This window comes from Geospiza fortis, unplaced genomic scaffold (assembly GCF_000277835.1).
Source record: "Geospiza fortis unplaced genomic scaffold, GeoFor_1.0 scaffold53, whole genome shotgun sequence".
Classification (NCBI taxonomy): Eukaryota; Metazoa; Chordata; class Aves; order Passeriformes; family Thraupidae; genus Geospiza; species Geospiza fortis.
Window position 1 is genome coordinate 5,548,326 of NW_005054305.1, and position 26,846 is coordinate 5,575,171.

The window sequence follows — 26,846 nt, forward strand, 5'->3', positions numbered from 1 at the left end:
GCCAAGAACCATGGAGGGCTCAGCAGGCTCAGGAGCGCACCGGTGTTATTGCACTTTTGGGGTGAAGTATGTACCCCCTCCCAGCTTCAGTCACAGAGCAGAAGGCCACTCTAACTTCTCCTTGCCCTTTAAGGAGTGGTTCAGGTGTCCCAAAGACATGAGGAGGCATTTACAACTGTGTTGCAGAGCAGATAGTAAAGTGGGGAACCCTCTGTGATTCCTTTGTCCCCCACACAACAGTGCTCTTGCCGTTAAAAACGAGGCCAGAAGAGAGCTTTGCAGCACGTCCTCTCTCTCCTCCACTACCTGCTGTTTTGAGCAGCTCCCCAGTTCCTCTAACACGGTGTCAGCGAGAGCACAGCCCATTGGAAGGGAAAGGTATGGCATGAGGAGGCTTTGCAGCTCGTAAAGGCAGAAAATCTTCCTCCTCTGCTTCAGATATTCTTGCAGTCTCATGTATAAAGCACTATTTTTTACCCCAAAATTAATATGATATCTCTTTAATGACAGCCCCATTCTGCTCTGAGTGCTCCATTCTGTGAACAATGTGCATGGAACTCACTCCTTTGTGCCTGGAAGAAAACAAATGAACTACTAATTTAAATGAATAATTTTTTTAATTCCAAATTCTTTATCGTAATATTCATTTAGTTCTTCTATTATACAGGGTGAGGAGAGAAAACTAGAAGTTGCATTCAAAGCAAAGATAAGTTACCATTTTAATGATTCCTTGTGTTGTGAGTAATTTATAAATCACCCAGTATCTTCTCAGCGAAGCTTGCCTCTGTTTTTAAAACGTACCTTTTTGTATCCAACAAAGGGTTTCAGTGCAATAAGAATTAAGGTGTGTCTCTTAGCTTTTACCTGCAAGCAATAATGATGTTGTCAAGCATTTCAGGTGAGACCAGCCCAGGATTTTGGGGTGGGGAAAGACACTCTGTTATACAGCATCTTCAGTTCTTCCCTCAGAGGGAGGCAGAGACACCTTGAAGGGCTGAGTATAAGGACATGTACAGAGTGTCTTTTTAAATAGCCACCAGAGCTGGGGGGGGAGGGGAACAGGAACACGCTTGTAACCATAACTCTGTTGGACTTGTTTCTGAGAAGTCAGATGCCATGGATTGGCTCCCTCACCGAACGGCTGCTTTTCTGTTCCTTTTGTTGGTAAGTCGGATTTTAAAACAATATTTGTAAATGCTGTGACTACACCAGTTTCATCTTCCTCGGCAGACCATTGCGTTTTACAATGTAAACTATTCCCCAAAAATATTTTGTGAAATTTACCATAAAGACCAAAGCTCTGCTCATTTTAAACAGCACTTCTGAACATTCTATAAAATCAAATTAGCTTATCATTAAATACTGACAAATGATTCTTTTTAGACTTTTGGCGATCTGTTGATGTTCAAGATGTGACTTTCTATGTTTACTGCATGATTTTTCAGGCAAATGTTTTCTGTGGCTGCTATTTAAAGGTCACAGTTATTAACAAAATGCTATAATTATAAAGATTTTAATGGTTGGGTATAATTTGGTTCTATGTCCTTACTTTTTATCAGTTGAGGAAAAACCTTTTTCTAAAAATTTAAAATGTCATTTTTCTAAAACGATTAGCAAGATCATTTCAGAGCAGACCAAATCCTACAGCTATTTTCAAGAGAGAAAAAAAAAGACAAAATTTAGTGATCTCAGTTAAGTAAAAATCAAAACTTGGCCTATTATTTCACATTGCAAAGGATTCCTGTGTTGTTGTGCCCTAGTGTCTGAGCCACCATGTGCTAAGCAAGTGAATGCATGATGAAAGTGTTGCTCTTTGGGTTTGTTTTTCTCACTGTAAAAGGAAAGTTGTGGCTATGGTCAGGTGGCATAGTTGTTCAATGTGTTCATCAAGGCATGGAAATTACCCAGAAGGGACTTAAAAGGGCTATGGGTGTCCTACTGCTCCTGCAATCTGATTTTTGTGCGGATGCATTTTACTCATCTGCGCTGACCTCTTGAAATTCGGTAGAGGTTTAAGGCCCTGAAGATTGAGAAGAGCAGGATTTCTGCTATAGTTCTGTCCTGTGGTTTTCATGAAATTTTACATTTCGCACAGTGTATTAGTATGTGTAAATGTTTGTTAACTTCTCATTACTGACTTCTCTAGAAATCCTGTAGTCTGAGAAAAAGTTTGTGTTATAGGTTAAGAAATCCTAAAACTATTATGAAAATACAATCCATTAATTTTAAGTGACAGCTCTGCAATCAGTAAAGTAGAACTAATTAACACAGAGCAGCTGCCAAGCAAACAAGGGCAAAACTTGGCAAAGGCAAGTTATGGTTCGGATAAGTTCCAGCTTGTTCAAGGCAGCAGAGAGGTGTCTGAGACTGGCCTGTTGCACATCACACTAACACTTCTGGATTTTCATGAAGCACCAGTGACTATTCATTTCACTCAGTTACCTGGTGATGCACACTCCCAGTGTGTCGAAGTTCAAAATGCTTGACTGTTTTATGTCTAAGACCTGTCCATTCAAAGGCATTTTGCTGCTTTACTTCTCCCAGCAGCTCTGGAGCCATTTTCATTCTATCAGTATATTGTTGTTGCAATTGCAAGTGATGGAGGGTAGGTGCTGGGTCAGAAAAAAAGAGCGATTCTGGAAAATGCCATTGTGTTTTGATGACTACCAAATATTTGAACTTTTACTATCCAGAGGAAACCCTTGTTCTTGTTATGTGTTCTTCTGCCCAGCAATGTTCATGATGGCCTGTACCACTTAATAGCATCTCTCAACTCTTTAAAGAAAGGTGGCAGACAAACTGTCGAGATCAAATTATACATTTACGTATCCAGTTTTAGTGTATTCTGAGAAAAAATTTTGGCTTTCAGCTTAACTAATCTTTCATGAAAATCACCTGTCTGAATGGTGTGTCTGGTTAGTATATTGTTAATAAGTTGCATCAAATAAAATTAACATGGAGTTATACATATTTTAGTATACTACTGCATTTTCAAAAAAAAAAGGAAACTTACCAGCCCCGAAACAAATAATTTTCTCTATGGATTTCACCATTGGTGGGACTGATTCTGCAACCTTTGCTCATGTGACTTCAAAGACATTATTCTCATGAGTAAGGGAGTTCTGTTTGTGATACTAGCACAGACACGTTTTATGGAAATAACCTGTTTGATCAGGTATGACTCTTCTCCTGCCAGCTATCATGTGACAGCCAATAATTTTAAATTCACCTCATCTCTTATGCACTTTTGTCTGGATACATTTTCCCATATGTTATCTAGGCTTATTTTTTCCCCCCCAGTCATAAGGCTATGGTTACACATCCTACTTGTAACTTGATTGCGTAAAAATAACGTAAAAATTGTCAGGAGCTACATCCTCTTTTTGTATATTCATGTGAAACATCTGCCAGGATTGAATCAGGAACCTGCAGGTTCTTCTGCCAACTAATTCTGTTGTAGAAATATAAACTAAAGCAATTCCACGTCCAGGAACTATCACTTAAGATAAGGTACTCAAGCCTGCAGTTTTACATTCCTAAGTAAAATTGCCATTAAGCAAACATGCATTTGCAGCCAGAACACTCTAAGTCATATCAGAATTCAGGTTTTATTGAGGAGATTTATTGAGGGCACTTAGCATGATTAATTTGAAAAACTCAAATTTTAATGATAATGGCATACACCCTATATTGAAATTACTTTTCTGTTCATTTTTCAAATGGTTAAGCTCAGTTATTCTATGGAAATCTATTGTATCTGTATTGTATAATAGAAGATACAATAGCAGAACAGAAATAATCTCAGTGGAAATTTTCCTAAAGTTGTCAGATCTTTGAATAAACTTCTTTTAAAATAAATAAAACTTAGAAGTAGATTCTTCAGCTTAACATGAGCATTGTCATAATTCCTGAATTATTCCTGTCACAACTGTTGAAAGAGTAATGGATTATCCATCCTGGGTGCAACTCAAAGTATTGCTAACCTAGGAAACACCTGACCTCCTCTGAATTAGAAAACAAAATGCCAGGAAAATAATCCAGAAAATCTTTCCCTTTAAATTGTATGAAGTACATTCATAAGTGACATATGAAAAAGTGAAGTATAGAAAAAGAAAATCATGTTGCAATGTTTAAAAATGTGATAAAATGGCATATTTTTAAAACATGAGGGTTTGTCTTATATTTGAACTCTGCTTTTCATTATTTCATATGTACTGATGTATCATTTTTTAAACAGATGCAGAATTAACAAAGGGGAAGGGCTCATTATTGCAACCCTTTTCTAGTCAGGGCTTTGGATGAGTAAGAAAGATGTAAAAGCCCCAAAACGCTGACAGTGCCAGAGCTACCACGGTAGCCTGATGACTAACACAATATGTGTGAGTTCTCAGCACTCCTCCCATCCAGGCCAACAACAATGCCACTGTTGACTTCAAAGAGAGAGAAGCAGATCCCATATGAATAATGCTGGGAAGATGTTAAAGGCATGTTCAGTCATTTAGATTTGAGTAGGTGGAGAAGGGAGGATTCCGTAATTACGTATGATATTGCTAGGCACTCAATTAATGATTAGTTAATTCTTGTTTGTAAATTGCTTTGAGGGTGCAAAGAACAGTAGACATCCTATGGGCCTAATTCTGTCCCCAGTTACATCAGAATAAATCCAGAATAACTCCAGTGTGACTCTAAGGTGTCATTTTGGACACAATGTCCAGGTATCATTACAATAAAAGACAAGCTTTCAGACAGAACACTGTGCAAATGACAGAAACCAAGATGACTTGTTTCCTGCCTGCCCATCTCCCAGTCCATAACAGAAACAGCTTGTGCAACCAGCGTCTAGATTCTCTGCAGCTTCCTTTTTTTCACAGTCTCTCAGAGACTGACAGGACAGCAAATCTTGACATCATTCTGACCAGCTTGCCTACCCCAAGGTCCTCAGGATGCATCCCACACATTCCAGTGACTCCTATTGCTTTAATTATTGTTTATCCCTGTGTCTTTGGAAAGTACTGTACTTCAATATGGGTTTAGAAGGGACTTTTTTTAATAACCTAAAAATTTGCAGGGGTTAGCTGCTAGGAGGCAGAACTTATCTGCTGGAAATAGCACTAGAAACAAAAAGGTTGTATCTCAGATAAATATTAGAAATAGACAACTTGGTTAGGGGAAGACATCTAACTGCTGGTGACAGTGGAGAACCAGAAGGCATTAGTTGGGGAGGGGGAGGAGTCTCTATCCCTGAATCCAGTAGGATAAATGTAATTTCAAAATCGTTCAGATTTATCTGGTGAACTAGACATTTATGTCTGATGTCTGCCTGCCCTCCTTCCTATACCACAGCTATAACTGAGAGACATACCAAACAGAGCCACCATCGGAGTTCATCAGATCAGCCTTTTCAAATAATAACATGAACTGTACTAAGGACTCTGAATTCAAGATCTTCCATTACCAACGAGTAGCAAAATGGGGTTTTCCTTCACTATCACTGCACAACTGTGAAAATACAGGGCCTAAATTTATAATCCCCAGCATCACTAACTGACAAATTCCTGATGTTCTCATTACTGGTGCTCAAAAACAAAGGATAAGACTCCAATGTGAAAAATATATTTTTCACTGCTTGAAAACAGAACTCCCTATAGGCTGAAATCAAGAGATTTATGAATGCTCATGTCTTTAAGTAATATAATTTTTACAGGTATAATTCTTATTTCAGAAAATCTCCGAATAGTTTTTCAGAATATGAGAGTGATGTGGCTGGGTGTGAGGCATAAATCTCGCTGTTAAGTAACAGGAATAGGCCACATGATGCAGACAGCAGACAAGATTCACTAGCATTGCGCTGGGAGGTGCATACCCATGCTTTGCCGGGTCAAGACAATTGTTTGCATGCCAGAAGGGATTTCAGTCTAAGGGTGGAGAGGATTTCATTGTGCTCACCAAATGAGGTGGGATAGACTGATAAGAGACGTTCAATTAGTGTTATTTCTGGTGGACCTCATCACTCAGGTTCTCTCGTGAGGGTGTAGTCTTCCCCTTTGACTCTTCCATGTTCCCCCGGGCTCCAAGGGGGATTATAAAAGCTCCCACTGGGGTGAACAAACCCTGCCATTCACAGGGAGTCTGATATTGTCCCTTCTCTGAGATGAGGAACAAAACGGCTGCACATGAATTTGAACCCTAATTTTCTGAAGCTAAAAATTTAAACAGTCATAAACCCAACAAAAGTTAAAAGATGTATTGGTACTTTTAGCACAACATGAACATACTGTAGTGATTCTCCTGCAGAGTACTTTTCTTAATCACTTATGTCAATAGCTGGCTCAAACAAGGAAAAAATCCTTACTCTGTGAATAGTCAAAAAAAATTCAAGCTAGATATGAACATTAAATGGGCAGATCCAGTCTAAACTCCTCCATTGAGAAGCAGATTAAGTCATCCATTATAGGCCAAGATCTCAAGGGATGTTTTGGGTAAAACCAGATCACTGTTTTGTAAATGACAGATGGTAAATTCCTGCAGCATAAAGGTAAATGGGGAAGAGAGAGAGAGAGAGAGGAAGGAGGGTGAAGCTGCTGTTCATTAATCTGTTGCATGTAAGAAGTTGTCTTAACATGAAGTAAGTGGAAAAAAATTTGTGTCCATGTTCTAGTCTTGCCAGTACAATGCAATAAATTTGAAGTGAGGAAAGTCCCATGATGCAAGGATAAAAGATGCCAGATTTTATCCAAGTATAGCTGACATAAAGCCCCACAGATACATCAGACAAAAAACAAAGAAACCAAAACAAAACAAAAAGCTATGGGAAACTATAAGGAAGTGAAAGACTTATAACTGCAGCTGTTAACATTTGTTGAGAAAAGAGAAACACTGCAATAATTTTTGAGTCACCTGGATATTTTGTATCTTCCAATGATGAATGAAACATGAATCCAGTTCTGAAAATCCCATATTCTTCACCCTTTATTGTCTGAAGAGAGCCAAAGCAGATCCTAAACCTGAAATAAATGTTCCGAAGAAAGCAAACTTCATTTTCATACCCTATTTAGGAATAAAGTTAATTAAATTGTGCTGTCTTTTAAATTGTGCTAATCAAGAAATTGAGGCTACTCTCATTTGAGTTTTAGTTTTAAACTAATTACATACTGCATCTGATCCTGCTACCTTTATTTACTCAAGATTAGTTACATAGTTGAGTCTCAAATCAAAATCAACTGCACTCCAGGTAAATTTGCCTGAAAACTTCAGGTGGGTTTCCATCTTACATTGAATCTCTTCAATCTCACTGGGAAGTTCCAAAAAACCCATTTTCATTCTTTTTGGTTAAATTACATAATTAAGTACTCCAGGGTTATTGTCAACTTTCTAAATTGAGAAAAAAAAAGAATAAATTATTTAAGATAAATACTTCCCTGGTTTCCTAGAGTGTTTGGTAAAAACTCTTGCAAACACTTCTCTCTCCAGCTGAGATGTTAAAAATCTGTGTGAAAGCTTTATTTTGATGAAGGTATAGTTTGAAAATTGCTCTGCATATCCATTCAAGTTCAAAGTTCCGTCTTGAAAGACAGAATGGATTTTGAAGATTTTAACTCTCAAGGAATTTATGTGTTGGATATAGAAAAAAATTAATTTCACAAACTCATTTATGGAAATCTTGCAGCTAGGTAAGCTATTGCAATAGGCCTGCAGTATAGCAATGTCTTGCAGAGGGGTTTTGCTTGCTGCATTTTGCCTTGCATTTTTACATGCGACTTTTTTTATTGTTCTTGCAGGTAGTCTTGGATTTCAGCACAGGATTTCATGTAGAGGTAATATTTATTTATTTAGAAACTATTTTTCTGTTTAAACAAAATATAACAAATGAAAAAATCACGTGGAAAATACTCAACTAAGACACTTCTGAACCTGAAGATTGAAAGCATATTTAAATATTAAACAGCTGCAGGTAATAACCTGCTAACCCTCTCAAGAGAAATTCACCAAAATCTAAATTAGTATCTCATACAAATGAGTAATTTTAAAATAAACATGTACAGTCATAGAGTTTGGGACTCACAGACATGTAAAAAATAACATAGTAAAAAAGCACATGGTCTACAAAAATATCTTTTCTTCTTATTGTTGGAAATTATAATTGTCTGTATTTATTTAAAATGGACTGAGGTCACATAATACTGGAACTCTCTGTCAAAGGTAAAAGAATGGAATGAAAATGGAACGGCAAGATGGAAAACCTTTAGAAGACAAAAACGTGAATGGATTAAATTTGCTGCAGCTTGTAGAGAAGGAGAAGACAATTCCAAGAGGAATCCAATTGCCAGAGTAAGTAGAAAGAAAAACAGAAGTATTCACTGACAAGGAAATTTTGCCAAAGACAGGCTGATAAAAGCAGAGAGATTTAAAAATACGTATGCTTAGAGCAGTAAAAGCGAGGAATGTAGAATAAAAGAAAGATGATGCAACATTCCCAGCTCTGCTGAGACACTCTCATAAGATTAAACCATGTGGCTGCTGAGGAGTAACCAGAGGCTTCTTAGAACATTGCCATGAGTCTACTTCCCAGACAGCTCCAACCAGTGACATTCTTCTTCTCTCTCATTCTGAGAAACCCCTGAGCAGAAATTCAGAGACTGTAGATGACCTGTGGGAAACAGAGAAGAATAAATACCTTCCTGTTCTCTCACTGTGACCATGCATTTACTGAGTTCCAGCCACAGTGTTATACCCTTGGAGGTTTCTCCATTTCCCTGACAGATTTAAAAGAAGTAGAAGGCCCATCCATCCTTTAAGGGGAGATGGATGTCTAGATTGATGTTTTGTAGAACAGTCTTCCATTGATTTTGTCAACTGAACCTTGTAATAAGTGGTTGACAAACTGAAGTTGCATAGAATTTTTTACAGAAACTAGGAATAGAAGAAAAAACCATGGAGGTGTCCTCGGTAAACTGGCATAAATTATTATTATTATCTGTTACTGTAGATCCGGTCTGATTGTGAAGAAGACAATCCAATCACATACAGCATCTCTGGAGTTGGAATTGATCGTGCACCGTATGGAATATTTGTTGTTAACCCAAGAACAGGAGAAATTAATATAACATCAATAGTGGATAGGGAAATAACACCAGTATTTGTTGTAAGTACTCCCCTTTTTGCTGACCTTTATAATGATGGATCCAGGGTGGGGCAGACAACAAATCTGTCTGTTTCAGTTTGCTACTTTATTTACTTAACTTTTGGTCTTAAAACAAGTAAATCTCTTTATTTAGATACGTTGCTTTGCTAAACACTCAGTGACCGGTATAGATTTGGAACCACCTCTTGAACTTCGAGTCAGAGTCCTGGATATAAATGATAACCCTCCTGTATTTGCACAAACTGTATTCACAGGATCTGTTGAAGAGAGCAGCATGGACAGTGAGTACCTGTGCTATGCCTTCTTCAGTACTGCTAGTGAAGCTCACAGAATACAGTTAATATAAACCTGGGGAGCTCTTTCTGCTTTTCTTAGGCAATGACATAAAATGGTCAGGGCCACTGCAGAGGAGGGAGCAGCAGATGCTTCTCCAAGTGCTATTTGAGCCAGGGCCTGGGCTAATTGCTATAAATTAAACAGCAATGCTTCCTTCTCCCTTTCCTCCCACACACGAGTGCTGAATGTTCCAGTTTCTAACCATACCACCATGCAAATTCTTTCAGATGTGAAAATGTAAAAGAAATAATTTCATTCCTTCTCATTGGAATAAAAATATCATTACACTTATTTCCTTGGAGGGTATGTAAAATACATTTTCCCCCATTTTTCTCTTTCAAATATTTGTACTTGTAGCCTGTGTATTTGCAATTGCAGCAGAATATTACTAAATAATTCTGTGCTTAAACCATTAAAATGGTTCTTTTTACCAAAAGTGCAGCAATCAACATTAGACATGCAAATAGCACTGAGGCAATGGTGCATAACACTCATTTTCTTCTCTCTAGAAATTCTCATTTAAAGCTGTGATTTCTTATAGTGATCTCTACAAGCTCAGTACTTACTGTATTTGCATATTCCCTATGGTGATAGGGAATTTAACTTATTTAAAGAAGTTCAGTGAAAGTCTGCATTATTCTTTCTGACTTTGATTTTCAATTCATTTGAAGTCATTAACATTGTCAGAATCAGTACTACAAAATTAAAGTTTTGGTTTTGTCTGTGAATGTCAAGGAATAGATAGCCTTCTATCATTTTCATACACTGTTTTAGCATTGTCTTGATGAGTTGTTTGCAGGAACTCAAGAGATTTTCTTGGGGATTTTGGTTTGGTTTTTTTTTTTTATTGTATGTTTTGTGGGGGTTTTTTAATTACTATTATTTTTTAATTTATTTTTAGACACACTGGTGATGAAAATCATTGCAACAGATGCAGATGAACCTAACCACTTGAATTCTAAAATTGCCTTCAAAATAGAGAGTCAGGAACCTTCTGGTCCACCCATGTTCATTATGAATAAATACACAGGAGAACTCCATCTTGCAAATTATCTTGACAGAGAGGTAACATTTTCCTTTCCAAAGCTAAATAAAATTATGCTGTAGTGTATATGTGCTATGAGAGCGAGAAAAATATAGAAGAGAGAGAAAGATTGTGGTTTTTACAAATATTAATGGAGAAATGCATGGTTTTGATGTGTCGCAATAAAATGTCTGAGTAGAATTCCTGTATTAGGAAATAGTAGCAAGCATGAGTTATTTAAAAGATGCACAGATGGTCTTCTAACATACTCATTTCTCTTTTTGTGACAGCAACATAGTAGCTACACTCTGGTTGTGAAGGCATCAGACCGGGACGGGGCTGCAGATGGAATATCATCCCTTTGTAGCTGTAACGTGAAAGTTATTGATGTTAATGACAACTTTCCAACTCTTGCTCAAAGCTCTGTAAGTTTCCAATAACAAAGGCAGCAACACTGATTTAAAACCCCATTTAAAAACCCCGTCGGTAACAGAGCCCTTACTAACCCGCAGAGAATGTTCACATTTACATGCTCCATGGGATTTACAGGATTGTTCCCTTGAAGAGTGCTCAAAATACAATCTGTCGTTTGTGCAACAATTCTGGTAACATACACATAGATAATTTTTGTATTCAGAGATGTAAATCCTGACATTGTCAGGACTGACATCTTTGTACTAAGAGAAATCCTGTCATACAGGTGCCCAGATCCCTGCAATATGAGATTATGTAGAATAACCCAATCCTTGGAAGACCATTTTCTATAGAAAGCACAAAACTTTTTCTTCTAAGATGCCTCTGCAAATCTTGGAGGTGACACTTGGAGATTTTCAAATCTGTAATCATAATCACAAGTTTCCCAGAACACATTGTTTTTATTAAAAAAATTTATTCTGTGCTCAGAACATCCTTCAAAAAAATCTCTGCAGACAGCTGTGTTTTCCTGTTTTCCAAACATTTTTATGTTTGCTAATAGGTATTTGTCTGTCATTTCAGTTTTCAGCAAGTATTTCAGAAAATTCACTCAGTTCAGAACTGATACGAATACAAGCTCTGGATGCTGATGAAGAGTTTACAGACAATTGGTTAGCAGAGTTTTTCTTTATATCCGGTAATGAAGATAACTGTTTTGAAATTGTTACAGATCGAGCTACAAATCAAGGAATCCTTAGAGTAATTAAGGTATGGATAAATATTGTGATTCAGCTCTTGACTTAAAATTTTAATTAATTGTTAGTAGAAATAAATAGGCAGTAAAAACACTGTCACACAACCATTTAAAATAAAAAATATTTTTAATATATTAAAGGAGCTTTTATGTATTATCTAGCTCTCTGTGGTTTACCTTTTAGGAGCTGGATTTTGAACATATGCGAACTCACTCACTGATGATCGGCGTCAGGAATGTAGCTGCATTCCACCACTCTGTTGCACATGAGTACCAGATATTTGGGACACCCCTCACAGTAGAAGTAAAAAATTTGATTGAACCACCAAGATTTCACCCATCTTCAGTTGTGTTTTCCCTGCCTGAAGGCGCAAGAGTGAATTATGTTGTAGGAACATATACAGCCATGGATGAGGACACTAGAACCGTTGCATCAAATATTGTGTAAGCTCTGCTCTGCTTAACTCCCTGGATGGAATAATTCTTTTGAGATTTCAATGGGATGAGGAATACGTATTTTAAAGGATGCTTTAAAAAACAATGATTATTGATTAGCAATAGAAAAATGGCAATAGAATAGTACTATATAGTATCATACATTCTATGTTATTATGGAATAGTATATACCCCATTTTTGTCCTTTTCTTTCCTGACTACTTTTCTTAGCCTTATGCAGAAGACAAAGAAAATATCACTTTTCTAACAGACTGTAACTTAAATAGACTAGAAGAGGGTTTATTTTTTTTTCTCAGCCTAAGAATGCTTTTTCTTGAAACATTTCCTACAAGGAGGGAATTTGTTAACATCTCAAGAAAGCAGGCAGAAAATCCCAATAACAGTCAATATTTTCCAATCAGAATAGAATAAGCCCCTACTAGCTCATTGTCTAGTAAAAAAAATTTACACCTGTTTCTCTTGGAATTAACAAGAATAACTGAGACTATAATTTGCTTTTCAGTGCATGTAGAAATAAATACAGCCTATTTACAAATGGTTGAAAAAAATTCCTAAAACACAGAAATGCGTCAGCAAATACAATTTTAGAATGTTATAGGAAGAACTGTGGATTTAACCATTGCTATGAACAAGGATTCTAGTAAAGGTTTACAGGATCCAGGAAAGTTTTACTTTTGGACTATGATGCCACTTCCAAAATAAAATGAGTTTCTATGCATTTGCTTTATTCCTAATTACTTTTCTGGTCTACATTCTTTGGAGTCTACATGGATTTTGCTTGAGCTAGGTGAAATGCAATAGGATCTAGCATAGCTGAAAAAAAATGTCAAAAAGAAAAGTGCGAAATTTTATTTGCAAAATAAATATGTAATACATATATTCATAACGTAGCACTGAGTATTTTTCCTTCACCAAACACAGATATAGTATAGGACGTGATCCAGCGGCCTGGTTCAGAATCAATCAAAACACTGGTGAAATCACACTGAACAAAGTTATTAGCCGAGATTCTGTCTATCTAGTCAACGGGCAGTACCAAGCTGAGGTTCTGGCTATCACCAGAGGTAAGAAAAGAGATTAATTTTTCCAAAATAAACTCATTGTGTTCCAGATTTCTCTAAATGTTTTTTGCTGTTTCTAGTTTTCCAACCCTAACTGCATTGTTTATAGTATCACTATTCCCTCCTGACCACAAATACCTTCTTTTTACAGGGGTTCCTCGATACACTGCTACTGGCACCGTTGTGCTTTCACTAGATGGCATCAATGCCAATTGCCCAACTATTAATACTGAAGTGAGGAAAGTATGTATGCATTCCCCATCAGTGGTTATCTCAGCAAAGCCTAGGGATGGTGTTGTCTATGCTACCCCCTTCACATTCAGCATACATGGTGAACCTCAGACTACATGGATTATCAGACGAATAAATGGTAAATTAACCTGCATTTTATAACAGAATAAATGATAGCAATAAGCTATTATTTAAAATAACTGATTGGGATGTTACTTTATTAGCAAACAAAACAATTATTAGAATCTATTCAAATCTCAGTTAAATACAAATCTAAGAAGTTACTCCAAATTTGAATATATGCATGCAAATATTTATATATTAGAATATTTAAATCAGAATTATTACATGTGTTATATTTTAAAGGAAACTGAAAATTTACTAGCAAAACTGTACTTTGAATATAACTATGACAAGAGCCTTTATGGGTCTAAACATAATGAAGTAAACCAAAAGGAGTAATTTGCCACTTTTTTATTTCAGTGTTATCTAAAAAATCCTAAGCATGTATCAAATCTCAAATTTTTTTATTAAAGTATAAAGTTTATAGTTAGCAGAGCTTTACTTTTATGAGAGGCATATGAAAATGGTAAATTAAGATTACAACTTTTAAAATTTATTGTACCAGTCACACCTACTTGTATTTTAAAGAAAATTGTTTTAGTCAGTGCCCAGTGAAGCTTTGACAGTTTCCTTTAATACGACATAACAAAATAATGAATTAATCAAATCCCATGCATAACTAAATGACAGAATTTGCATAACTTACTGTTTACATAGAAGACTACATTATATGACAAGTATCACAATTGCAAGTATTCTTCAGTCTCCTACCTGTTCTAAACAGTAGCAAATATGTAATCTTAAATATTTTAAACCTACTGAAAAACTTTCTGAAAAACATGCATGAGTTCCTTGAGAGAGGAATAAGAAATGCATAAAACTTTCATATTTACCATTGTGCAAATAAAATTCAGGAAATTCAGCAGTGGAAATAAAAGATTTCATTTTCCCCTTTTGTGTTGCTCAAGTTAAGAAGTGATAACTAGACTCATTTGGCTCAGGTTTTACAAGGAAAAAAACAAGCATAGATGAGTACTTTATGTTTCAGCTTTGAGTAAATAATGTAGATGCATAAGTAATTGAGGCGCTTAGAAAGGGAACACTTTCATTCTGTTCTATGAATATAATACACAAGTAGTTATAGATTTCTAGAACACTTATAGTCAATACCTTCATCCAAATATTCTTCTCTTTTTTTTTTTCCCCTCCAAGATTCCTCTGCGGAATTAGTGGGCCAGAACATAGACTTTTACCTTTATAGGATCTATGTCGTTGTAAGGGATAGCCAAGGCCGGCGCTGTGCTCGACCACACATAATTCCTGTGCAAGCTTGCCAGTGTGATAGTCGGAACTACTGCACCAGCGGGGCCACAAGAATAATTATCATCGGTGGTGGTGGTGGTGGCTCTGGTGGTGGCACTGGTGGTGGTGGTACTACTGGTGGTGGTGGCGGCGGCACTGGTGGAGGAGACCGGGAAGATGGAGGACAGCAAGGTGGTGGTGATTATGGACCTGAAGGAGGATATGTGGACCACACAGAGTGGCAGGGTTACACTGATGGCTACGAAGGAGGTGAGGAAGGATATACTGCCTCCACTGATGAAGGTTACAATGGAAATGAAAATGCTGGCAGGCAATTAGAATCAAATACCACACTTAGTGGTGCTGCCATTGGCCTGATGTTCCTCGGCGGATTAATATTTGTTTGTAAGTATGAAACTAAGAAAACTGTTTTTATTATTTTTCTAAATAATGTAAAAAATTAATTTTTCAATTCTTCTAAAATAAGGTTACTTTTTCAGTTGGTTGTTAATCCACTGGCTGCTATTTGATAGAGAAAAAAAATTGTCTTTTAAATGAAAAGAATTTCCATAAGTTTTATGTTATACCTAGATTTTTCATTTAAAATTAAGCATTTTCTTTCTAAGACTTCTAATTCCAATTCTTTGTAAGTGACAGAGCTGTCCTGTCACTTACATTTTGCAATTTCTACTTCCATTACATTACTAGAAGAAATGGGCAAGTATCAGCTCCGAGTTGGGTATGAAAGGATTTAAAGAACAAGATTCCTTTGAACTCAAAGCCAGATTTCAGTAGCAGAACAATAAGTCATAGATTTTTAAACTTTTGGCTACTCCTTCCAAACATTACATATAATAAAAAACCAGTAGCATTTATGAAACCAGGATCAAAACAGGATGTTAATTCATTTGTCCTAGTATGTTCATGAAGAATTATGAGCTTTATGGACTCAAGTTAGAATTTATCCAAGAAATTATTTCTCAGACTACCACAATCATAGGTGATCAACTTTCTTTCATGGCCTGGGCATCAAGTAATCAACATCTAAAATTTCCCATTGCAGAAATACTGACTACCAAACCTGAGGAAATTGATTTTTTTTTCCCCTGATTTTTTGAGGAGGGGGTTTGGTTTGGGTTTTGATCTTTGTCTAGTAGGAATCAATAAACACAAAATTTTGAAGCTTCAAAAGGCTGTGCAATTTGTAGTCCTCAGATGGTTTATCTTACAGGACAGACTGTCTTTCTGCCTTTGTAAACTTCCCCTCATAGTCTAGAGTAAGTACATCCTTACTCATGCTGTATGAGGCAGCACTTTGTACATAGTATAGTCCTTCCCCCTTTTCATTTCACTTTGATGTTCAAGTAATCAGAGGGCTGGAGCAACTCTCCTATGAAGACGGGCTGAGAGAGTTGGATCTGTTCATTCTGGAGAAGTTTCCAAAGGAAACCTTAGGGCAGCCTTCCAGTTCCTAAAAGAGTCCTGCAAAAGAGCTGGAGAGGGACTTTTTAAAAGGGCATGTTGTGACAGGACAAGGAGCAATGGATTTAAACTGAAAAACAGTAGGTTTAGGAAGCAATTCCTAACTGTGAGAGTGATGAGACAGAGGCACGTGTTGCCCAGAGCAGTTGTGGATGCACCATCCCTGGTTCAAGGCTGGGCTGGATGAGTCTTTGAGCAACGTGGTAAGTGGAAAATGTCCCTACCCATGGCAGAGGGATTGGAACTAAATGGTATTTAAGATCTCTTCCAACCCAAGCCATTCTATGATTCTATGAATTAATATTGCATCGCCTTTCTAAAATAAGCAGTGTTTTTGATGCTGGCCATTGCAAGCATTCTGCAATTTCCAGCGCTGAGTTCTTTAAACAACTAAGCATAATACAGCACTCTGGGAAACCTGACTCACTCTATGTAAACGTTTGGTGAAACTAGAGCTTGGGGATTGCCCCTACTGCTTTTTCAAATCAAGCATTATGTATATGTAATGTACAACTGGAGCCTTAGCCAATGATCATTGTAGTCAGGTGGACTCTCCACTGATTCTCATATGTCTATTATTACTAATGTGTATTTCTTTTCAATTATAATACTTGAAGAGAAAAATGTATGCTCACATATCCAGAAAGAATAGCACTGAATGCTATACATAGCAACCCCGGTTTTGTTTGTTTAATTTTAATATGTATGCAACTTATATTGGTTCAGCTGAGACAGATCAAAGTCTGTTCCCAGGTCTATAAGCATAAATTTAGAGTAACAGCCCCACCCCTGTGCTGCTGTGCCATAACTAAAGGTACAAATTATTCTGAATTTCCAAATACAGGTATCTCCATAAGCAGCAAATGATTCTGAAAGCCAGACTTACAGGCTGCTTGGTTAGAAACATTTTAAAGGCATATTTTCAAAAGTTCATGAGCATCTGCCCTCTGGGGAGAGCAGCTATTCCTGCGAGGAAGAGATATGCTAAATCATTGTTTCCTGTTCCTTTCCTGGTTAGTGATTCCAATTTTGATGTCAATGAGCGACTGTTGTGGCTGTGGACCTGGTGCTGCAGGTGGAGTTGGAACTGGATTTGAACCCGTACCTGAATGTACAGAAGGGGCAATTCATCCATGGGGAATAGAAGGTGCACAGCCTGAAGACAGGGTCAGTACATCCAATGTTTCTAAAACCAGAAGTAATTCGTGAGTAAAGGCTACATTTTTCTATGGAAAGTGATAGTAACACTGTGTAATCTAAAATGAGTCTGGCATTGTCAACAATTGCAAGGCAGATATGAAAGGTGATTCTTAATTAACATTCCCTGATGGGGTTTATGTGTTTTAAGCAGTGGTAAGCTAGTTTGGCATAACAGTTTGGTGCCACTGTTCCTTCAGATGAAGCATAACAACTAGCAATCTTGTTCAGTGAAGTTTAGGAGAAGGGAACACAGATCATCTTCACTGATTATTGTTCATGTTGACAAGGAAAAAAACTTGTAATCTCCTTGTTTTGTTTTCTCTGTTAATGGAGATGGTGATAATGACTATCATTAACAGTTTGGACTGCTAATTCCTTAACATAATTCACAAAGTAGTGGTCTTCATATGGAAATTTCAAGGTAATCATTCAAGGAGTCAAAATGTTGTTTTCCAGGATGTCTCACACATTCTTGCCCCAACAACCGCTGCAGGAGGTGATTTTTGTGAACCTTCTGGTAAGCAGATCCTTAAATCTTCTATGTTATGCTGTCATAAAGCTGTCTTTCAGAACTTCTTGCCTTCAGATTCATGGAGTCCTTTGGTTTCCCAGCTTTAATCCAACCCTTCCAATCTCACATCTGCAGATAGTCAAATTCGTGCTGGTAGGACCTCCAGTATGAACAAAAATCTGGGGTTTGAGCTTTTGAACAGATTAATTTCTGCAAACTACACTTATTTTGAAATAGCTGCCAAGGCTTTCAAATATCAGGCAATTTTTCTTTATCAGCACAGCTACTGAATGGAGGGACTTTTCAAGACATCAGTTTTAGCAGAAATCAATCTTTAGCCAGAATAAGGATATTTCATAACTTGGGTAAAATCTTCAGTTTTTCCCAGTTTCCTGCTTCCCACAAGGGAGCATGTCAACTAGCTAGTTAATTATTGACAATTTGTGTGTTAACCTAGACAAGCTGATACATAACACAATAAATGTATGCTTCTGAGATAAGGTTCCTCCAGGAATTCAATGATGATAGAGAATAAGCACAGCTGTGCAGCACTACTTTCTCCTTCTCCCCCATTCCTTACTTCAGAAGAGGAATGGCACCGATCCATTTTCCCTAGCTTCTGACAGGAAGAAATGTTTCTCTGCTGACTATTTATTTATAGAAGAACATTCTCAGATTTCTCATTTCATAAAAATGAAAAAAAAATGCAATTTAGCCTATGTTTCCCAGCGTAACCACAGTCAAGACTACTTTATGAAATTCTTTTAATATATGCTGATCATTAAGAAAATTCTTTCCTTTTTATCATGTATTAAAAATATGGAGAAGATAAAATCCTGTAAGTATTACTTCATAACTTATTATAAAGCCATTTCCATTATGCATTATAAACTGGTAGTTATTATGATCCATTGTTGTTCTTCCCTAAAAAATCTAGAAAATGTGAAAACTCCTCATTTTCTAGGATTTACAAAACTCTTTATTTTCTAAGTGTGTAAGGGAAAAAATTAATGCAAATGTGATCATAAATATGCATTTATGTATTTGCATAGACAAACATTATCTGATTTTCTAACACAAACCCCATGACAGCATATATATACACTAGACAGAATAATCTGTCCAGCCGATACCAAAATAAATCACTGATTTTCTAAAACACATGCACACAAGTTGCCTAGCCTCAAGAATAAAATCAAGCACTTAAGCGTCTGTTAATACGTATATAATTGTTACTGCAGTTTCAAAGTTTGGTACCTTTGCATATACCTGTGACTGAGACTGGTCTAAAATACCTTTAGAAACTCACAAGTGCCATTATAGCATTTGTCAAAACAATGGACAAATTGTGTGTAAAAGTTTCACAGAGCACAGGAGCAATAACTTTTTCTGCTTTCAGACATATATAATAACACATATGGAGGAGGAGGAGTAGTAGCTTCTGGTGTTGAAGAAACTACAGGTGTTGGCTATGGCACTGGTACTGGCTACGGAACAGCTGGAGGAATTTCTGGAACAGGGGAAGCAAAAGGGTCAATTGGAGGAACAATAAAAGAGTATCGAGAAGGAGGAGTGAACATGGCCTTCCTAGACAACTATTTCTCTGAGGTAATTAGATGCTGTTCTTTGAGTTACTACTGTGAGTAGGCTTTCTGCTAGATTCTCCTTCCCAGGTTACACAGTGGAAATCCAAATTAATTCTACTCAAATTGAAACTTCCATGCTAAAACACTGCTGTGAGACCAAAGCTGATCACACTGGTAGGAAAAGTTACAACACTAGTAGTAGTAATTTCTTAGAGCTGCTGCTATAGTAGATATATTGTTTAACAGCCTTTTTGTAAAAGTGATGGACATAATGTGGGTCGGGGTAGGAAGCAATTAAATGATTTCATAATTACCCACCAAATTTATGTATTTTCAACCTTTCTCAGTGTATAAATATTGAATAATTTTTTGGAATTGTTCACTCCTACTTCCAGTACAGTTTGTTTGATGAAGTCGTTTTAATCCTGAAAGAACTTTAAACATCAGTTCTTCCTTATTTTTATCACCATTTCTGCTCCCTAAAAGACTTGTGAACTACCAGTGACACCAATATGAAGTTTTTCAATTGGCAACACCTAAATTCGCCTTTACATATGGAATTTTAAAAAATGGTATGGAATTTACATGATTAATGATTTCATGGGCTATATTTTTATTCATATGCATGAACTGTGAAGCATAAACGTTATAATTGCATGTCACCAAAATATCAATTAAGATATAAGGATTGCTATATTTCAAAATCTAAACAAGGTTCATGGAGGAGAGAACAGAGCAGTCCTGACATCCTGAGCATGGATTTCTCCCAGACTGCAATCTTCCTGCCTTGGTCTGAAGCATTATGTGTTAACTGTCTGCCTGCCATAGGCCTCCACATACTACTGCTATCCTCCTGGACCATCTCAGTTCCCAAACTCTTTGACTCTCCCTCCCAGGCCTCCCCTTCCATCCTTTTCTCCTTCCTCCAACCCCACTCAGCACTCACTTTAAATTCTCCTCTTTCCTGCCTGATCTCTTTGCAATGACCATGCCAGGATCCAAAACATTATTCCTAGTTGGCAAATTCCTTCTTGCTCAAAATGGACTCCCCTAGTCTCCCCCACTGTGGACAATCCTCCATCCCCATCCTCCTCTTTCCTGATTTTTTCATTGCTCCCCGTGCCACTCTGCTTCACTCCTCTTCCTACCACCTTGCTCAGATACTGCTGCCCAAAGAAGGCAACTGTTTGCCTGTCCCTTTTGTCCCATAGACAGAGACATTGATGACAGACCAAATTTGAGATGCTACATGTCGGCAGAAACAAGAATAAAACAAAGTACTATTTAAATAAACTTATTTCAAGGTTAAAAAATGTTGATGGTATAGTCTGTCCTGTTGATGTCCTATTTTTCAAGTCAGGTGGGTCTTAGTGTGGTTAGGGAAACTTTACTGTGGTTTGAGTATTCATGGTTAAAAACTTGACCAAATTCACTCTGTTATTCTGTTCTTTTTTTTTTTTTCATTTTTTTGTTTTTTCAAACTACAGAAAGCATATGTGTATGCAGATGAAGATGAAGGTCGGCCGGCAAATGACTGCCTATTAATTTATGATCATGAAGGAGTTGGTACTCCTGTTGGCTCTGTGGGTTGCTGCAGCTTTATTGGAGAAGATACAGATGAAACATACTTGGATACATTAGGACCAAAATTTAAGACCCTAGCAGAGATCTGTCTGGGCAAAGAGATAGAACCTTTCCCTGATGCTAACCCACCCTGGCCAGGCGTCAACATTCCCTTCCCCAGTCCTGAAAGTGATCTAAATCTCCCGCCACCGGGCACCACCATCATTGTCAACGGAAGTGCACCTATGCCTCCCGCCGCTGGCACTACAACGGTGGTTACTGAAAACACCTACACATCTGGGACAACCATACAGCCCCCGAGGCCCATGCCGGATCCCTTGCTCCATGGCAACATGACAGTGACCGAGACCTACACCTCCAGCCAGCCCACTGTTTGCGTTGACCCTCTGCGTGCATCCAACGTCGTTGTGACGGAGAGGGTCGTGGGGCCTGCGTCTGCCTCTGATTTGCGTGGCATGCTAGATATCCCTGATCTCACAGAGGGCTCCAATGTTATCGTCACGGAAAGAGTAATTGCGCCTAACTCCCGACTCCCGGCATCTCTGAGCATTCCTGATTTGGTAGATGGGTCAAATGTGGTAGTGACAGAAAGGGTGTTCAGGCCTGCCTCCGGCATGCCGGGCAGCCTAATAAATATTCCCTCAGAGTTATCCAGTGCCCACAACGTAGTGGTCACAGAGAGAGTAGTGTCAGGGGCTGGGATGAGCAGCCTAGGAGCAACAAGCATGGGAGGAGCAAATCTGGGGAGCCTGAGCAGCACAGGTCAGATGCTCAGTGCCGAATGTCATCTTGGTCAGGGAATGGGCACGGCATCTCCAGGCACCTCCCGGAGACGAGTGACGAAGTACAGCACCATGCAGTACTCCGGCCAGTAAGACCTCTGCTGGCACCCCTTCCTGCTGAAATCGCCATTTGCACCGACACTCATTAGCTGCCACCCACCAAGAATATTGTTATTATTTATAACTAAGAAATAGCGCTAAAATTTCAGGGATTCCTGCTTGTGTGAGGATCTCTGACGGGTGCCCCATTTTGAGGTCAAATGCACTTTGTCAGTGAAGGGAAAACAGAAATTAGCTTTAAATGTCTTTCTTTCTCTCCACCTAGCACTACAAGTGTATAAAGAGACCAGTATTTTTGAAGAGATATCTGATTACCGGGGACAGCAGTGAGAGGTGATCCTTGTGTGCACACAGCATGAATTAATATCATACAAAAGCATGTTAAAATAGTGTACAGCTGAGTGATCTCTCACGATAAGCAGATTTGGGTTAATAGGCCCTCACTGACAAGAGAGGGAAAGAATGTAGTTAATAATTAGTCAACTCAAGACTAAATAAGCACTTTCAAACGCATCATTTAGTTTGCATGTAATTCAAGAAGCGCTACAAAACGGCACTTTCAACCATTTCTCCCATCAACAACAATAGTTATAAATAATAATTATATAAACATAACACACTTCCATTGCTTTCTGAAGTTCTCAGTAAACAAACAAACACCCTGACACAGCCTGCCATGCTGCTCCTGTCATGGCGAGAAGCTATTTGTCACAGCTGGTGCTGCCACGTTGACATTGTCACCCAAGAAGATGTTGGCTTCATCCTTTCTCCATTGCCATTACAGCTTTGCTTAAATCTAAAAGGACTTCAGTGACAACCAGGAACTCTTAGTCATATTTTTGTGCCAAACTATGACTACCACTTAAATTGCCAGTGTCAGGTTATATTAAGAGGTCTAAATATACTGTGCCAATTCTCATCCCACATACTGATAAGAAAAGAAAATCTTGGAAGCTTTGTGATGTAAGGAGGCAATAGCAAGTATTGTATTACTGACACTGGTAGCTGAAGTCTTCCTGAAAAGAAAAAAAAAACACTTGGAAGCAATATAAATTTGCTAATAAGCAATGTGGAGAATTTTTATTTCATATGTCAATGTATTTTGCATTGATATTTTGAAAGTTTATTTGAATGTATTAATTGAAAAAGTCTTTATGAGTTTATAAACTTAATTAAATCTGGCTTTTATTTTCCCACAAAAACAGCTCTGCTGGACTCTGTTATTCTAATAATACCTTAACATGTCTTAGAATATGATCTGAAGGACCAAAATACTGAAATATATCTTTTATCTCATTTTATTTCTGTATCATATGTATAGTAACCATAGTACACCCAACATTGCTTCAGTGTAAATAAGAGTTATAGGGAGGGATTAGCTTTTTTTGCTAGACCACCAAATCAGTAGTTTTCCTGAAAATTTTGCTTCTTTGGCTTTGACAGATAAGTTAGTGAAAAGTTTAAGAGTTGTCTGTGAAACTCCTACTCTATAAAATGGAAAAGAAACTCAATTGTGTATCCAGACTAACTTACCTCAGAAATGGATGACCAGTTTCTGAGTCTGATACCAAGAAAAGGTTTCTTAAAAGATGTTTTTGGAAATTCAACTAGATCTGCTGTCAACAAAGCCTGCAGTGCCCCCTGAGTCAATGCCACTGTCAACATCAGTAATCCCCAGAAGTCACGACCACATCCAAGGCTACCTCCAAGAAAGGTCCCTTCCATAGATTCAGGTTCTTTTCTACAGCAACTGAGCATGCTAGATGCTCGCCCCACAAAATCTGACATATTGCTTGTTTTGCTTTTATCTGTAGCCTTGATTATCTTAAGTAACACTAAAATTGCATTGACTTGATTAGTCTTCCCTGTAAATTATGTACCAACTGTAATTATGGTTCCTGGAACCATTCTTTAAAGAAGGAAAATAGGTACTAATATATAAAGCTATATCCTTTTACATCTTGAGAATTTTTGCAGAAGTTCACTAAAATGCTGACAAACTCCCTTTCATTTTGCTAACTACCTGTTTACATTAAAAAACAAATATTTAAAATACATATTACTATCTGGTATATAAAAAGCCTATGTAATACACCCAAACCCCACTAGAAAATATTGTAATGTAAAAAAAAAGTTAAGTCTAGTGTAAATATTTCCATAATCATCTTAAGCAAATCAGAAATACTTTTCTGAATTGTGTTCAAAGTAATGAAACTAGTCTTCAGGAGCACATGCTTAATTCCTTGAACAGGAATGCTGTGTGAAGTATGAGTGTCTGAACTATGGTCTCTTTCATGTCTAGAAATAGGGGAAGAATGAATAGGGAAAAAATAGAGAAATAGAAAACTAATAGAAAAATATAGAAAAAATGTTGTTTCAAAGGAGAGAGTTTGGTTTTGTGGTGGTTGTCTACTTCTAATACTATCTTTCACCAACTTTTTAATTATTAATTGTTATGTAATACAACTTATTGAAATATTTCTAGCATCTTTTTTTGGTTTCTCACAACAAGCAGCAATTGCATTATCCTGTGCACTTCTGAATAGTAACTCCTATTGCTTTGTAATTTTTACAAACTTCCTAAAAATTGTTTTCTTGATCAATTGAGGATTCTTTTAGGTTCAAATCTTTTAGATTCAAATTGTGGAAGAAAAAAATGCATGTGGAGATGTGAACAAATACTTGGTTCATTAAAAATTCTGTTCAAATTCTTTTTCTAGCCTTATTGTTTAAAAAATAGCATATAGTTTAATTCTGGCCAGCAGACATTAGTTTTGTTTCTTTTCTTCCAGTTGTAATTTAAAAGCCTGTTTGCTGTCTCACCTTTAATCATACTGTTTAATAATGAAGAAGGAATTATTTTAGGGAAGAAAGACAGTGGTGATATCAGTTCTGCTCTAAACCACTAAAAAGAAATGCTCTTACTTAGAGACAGCAACCTGTAATACCAAGTGCATGGCTTGCTTTTTTTTCTTTTTAACTCGTGTTTATTTGGGAATAGGATCCTACAGTTTTAAACAGGCTCAGTGAGATCTTGGCATGATGAGAAGTATACTGACATGGAAGAAAACAGAGTCACAAGCTGAGCGTCTCGTTAGATTTCTATCTTAGGAACGCTATCTCAATTTGAACTGCAAGTTTCAATATTTTTTACTCTGTCCTAATTCTGTGGTAATAAATAACACTTTTGAACTGTTGTGAGCAGCACTTACTATGCGCAATATGAAAAGGCCACACAATTTAAGCAACAATTTTAAAAAATTCAACCATTTTGCTTGAATTAACATAACTGCATAATTCAAATGCTCCTCAATGTTGAGTCACCAAATGCATCATTTTAATTTTATTTAAAATATAAGTAATATTACTGTGGGCTTGTGTTTTCATAAATAAAAATATTAGAGGTTTGTTTGTAATAATTTCGGAATGGCACTGAAAAAATACAATAAATGATCATTTGGAACATCATGTTTTACATAGAGTGGCTCAGAATATTTTTTTCCATTTATCAGTGGGAAATACACTTTCCTTAAAACTGATGGGGATTTTTCAGAAAAAAAATCTCCTTCTTTCATGAAAAAACAAAAAAAAGAAAAAAAGAAACAGAAGGTTTTGATTTAGAAAGCCAGGTAATTCCAAAACAAAATTATTTCATGTGTCAAATTGACTACAATACTTTATTTCAGGTTGTCAAGCAGAAATATGTGTCAGGTCTCACAAGAATTACAGTACAATTTCTTCAACCCATCATTCTCTGCATTGTTCTCCCTCTTTAAACAGCCTTTTCTGTGATACCCTTCTGTCCTGCAACTCTGAAACAGTGCTTCAGAGGAGCTGTAAATTAATGCTGGACTACGAGCCACAGAGAGAAGGACAGCAAAAGTCTCTAGACACATGGTATTTGGGCAGCACAGGTATCACAGATACATTCACTGCATGTTGGTCAGAATGAATTGAACCAAGGAAAAGAACTTTGGCTCTAAAATCAAATTTCTTTCTAATATTCCAGATCAGTGTTCACGATAAAAATTATTTTTTGTACAGAGATTTTTTAAAAAAGTTTTATCTGAACTCAGTAAATTACTGCTTTGAAAAACAGTATCATGTATCAAGCAAATGTCATCTAATCTTTTTATTTTGCCTTAACACTTTGACATCTTATTTTTGCAGTTTCATACAGAATTATTATAGGCACTCTTACATATTTCAGATAATGATTTAAGTGTCTTTTCAGGAAATTAAGTTAGAAAAAAAAATTGTCCATCTTCAAATTTATAGCAACTTTACTATCAGTCTGATGATGCTGCTAATTCCAGTGCAACAAAGATAATTTATCATTCATCTTTAGTGTATTTAGAACCTGCCTAAACAGAAATGAACCAAATCTATGTTACACATCAGTTTTTATGCTCAAGCAACTTGAGTTGAAATATATGGGAGTAGAGATACAAGTCAAAAATGGGTCAATAGAAAATGTTATTTCATATTCCAAGTGCACTTAAATTTTTGAAAGAGAAGAATAATGACAAAATTACAACTGGTGACAGTTTTCGATGCATGTTTGTATAACGACCAATCTATCATGTTTCCTTATTGCGACCATAGGTTAAAAAGCATCTTGTAATTCAGGATACAGTGAAATAAGTTATGAAATAGAACAGTCACAAAATGGCAACTTAGGAAACCAAAGCTGCTTAGTTGAGACCCATCACATATCCTGACTTCTGATGTTAATCATGTACTGTTGGGCCTACCTGCAAATTTAAATAGTTGCCAGTTTAATTTTTTTATTTTTCTACTTTTTGGGAAAGCTCTAAAAACCAACAACAACAACAAATAATATTTCAGGCCTCCTCCC

The 26,846-nt window shown here is 36.9% G+C and overlaps 1 protein-coding gene across 1 annotated transcript; it reads left to right on the forward strand.

Annotated features, from left to right (window-relative positions):
* Positions 1 to 968: 968 nt before the first annotated feature.
* DSG4 (desmoglein 4) lies at positions 969 to 22,984 on the forward strand. Its single transcript, XM_031066619.1, has 16 exons — positions 969 to 1,164; positions 7,779 to 7,814; positions 8,200 to 8,328; positions 8,987 to 9,142; positions 9,276 to 9,423; positions 10,380 to 10,543; positions 10,793 to 10,927; positions 11,499 to 11,684; positions 11,855 to 12,114; positions 13,048 to 13,190; positions 13,339 to 13,557; positions 14,694 to 15,188; positions 17,284 to 17,432; positions 17,922 to 17,982; positions 19,376 to 19,584; positions 21,050 to 22,984. Exons 1-16 carry the CDS (start codon positions 1,117 to 1,119, stop codon positions 22,019 to 22,021), a joined length of 3,510 nt encoding a protein of 1,169 aa, XP_030922479.1. The 5' UTR covers positions 969 to 1,116; the 3' UTR covers positions 22,022 to 22,984.
* The last annotated feature ends 3,862 nt before the right edge of the window (positions 22,985 to 26,846 follow it).

Bases quoted from the DNA above. Each gene is read 5' to 3' on its own strand.
- DSG4 (XM_031066619.1), top strand. From the start codon at position 1,117: ATGGATTGGCTCCCTCACCGAACGGCTGCTTTTCTGTTCCTTTTGTTG. The intron at 1,165-7,778 runs GTAAGTCGGATT...TTGTTCTTGCAG, and splicing joins CTTTTCTGTTCCTTTTGTTG to GTAGTCTTGGATTTCAGCAC. The intron at 10,544-10,792 runs GTAACATTTTCC...TTTTTGTGACAG, and splicing joins CAAATTATCTTGACAGAGAG to CAACATAGTAGCTACACTCT.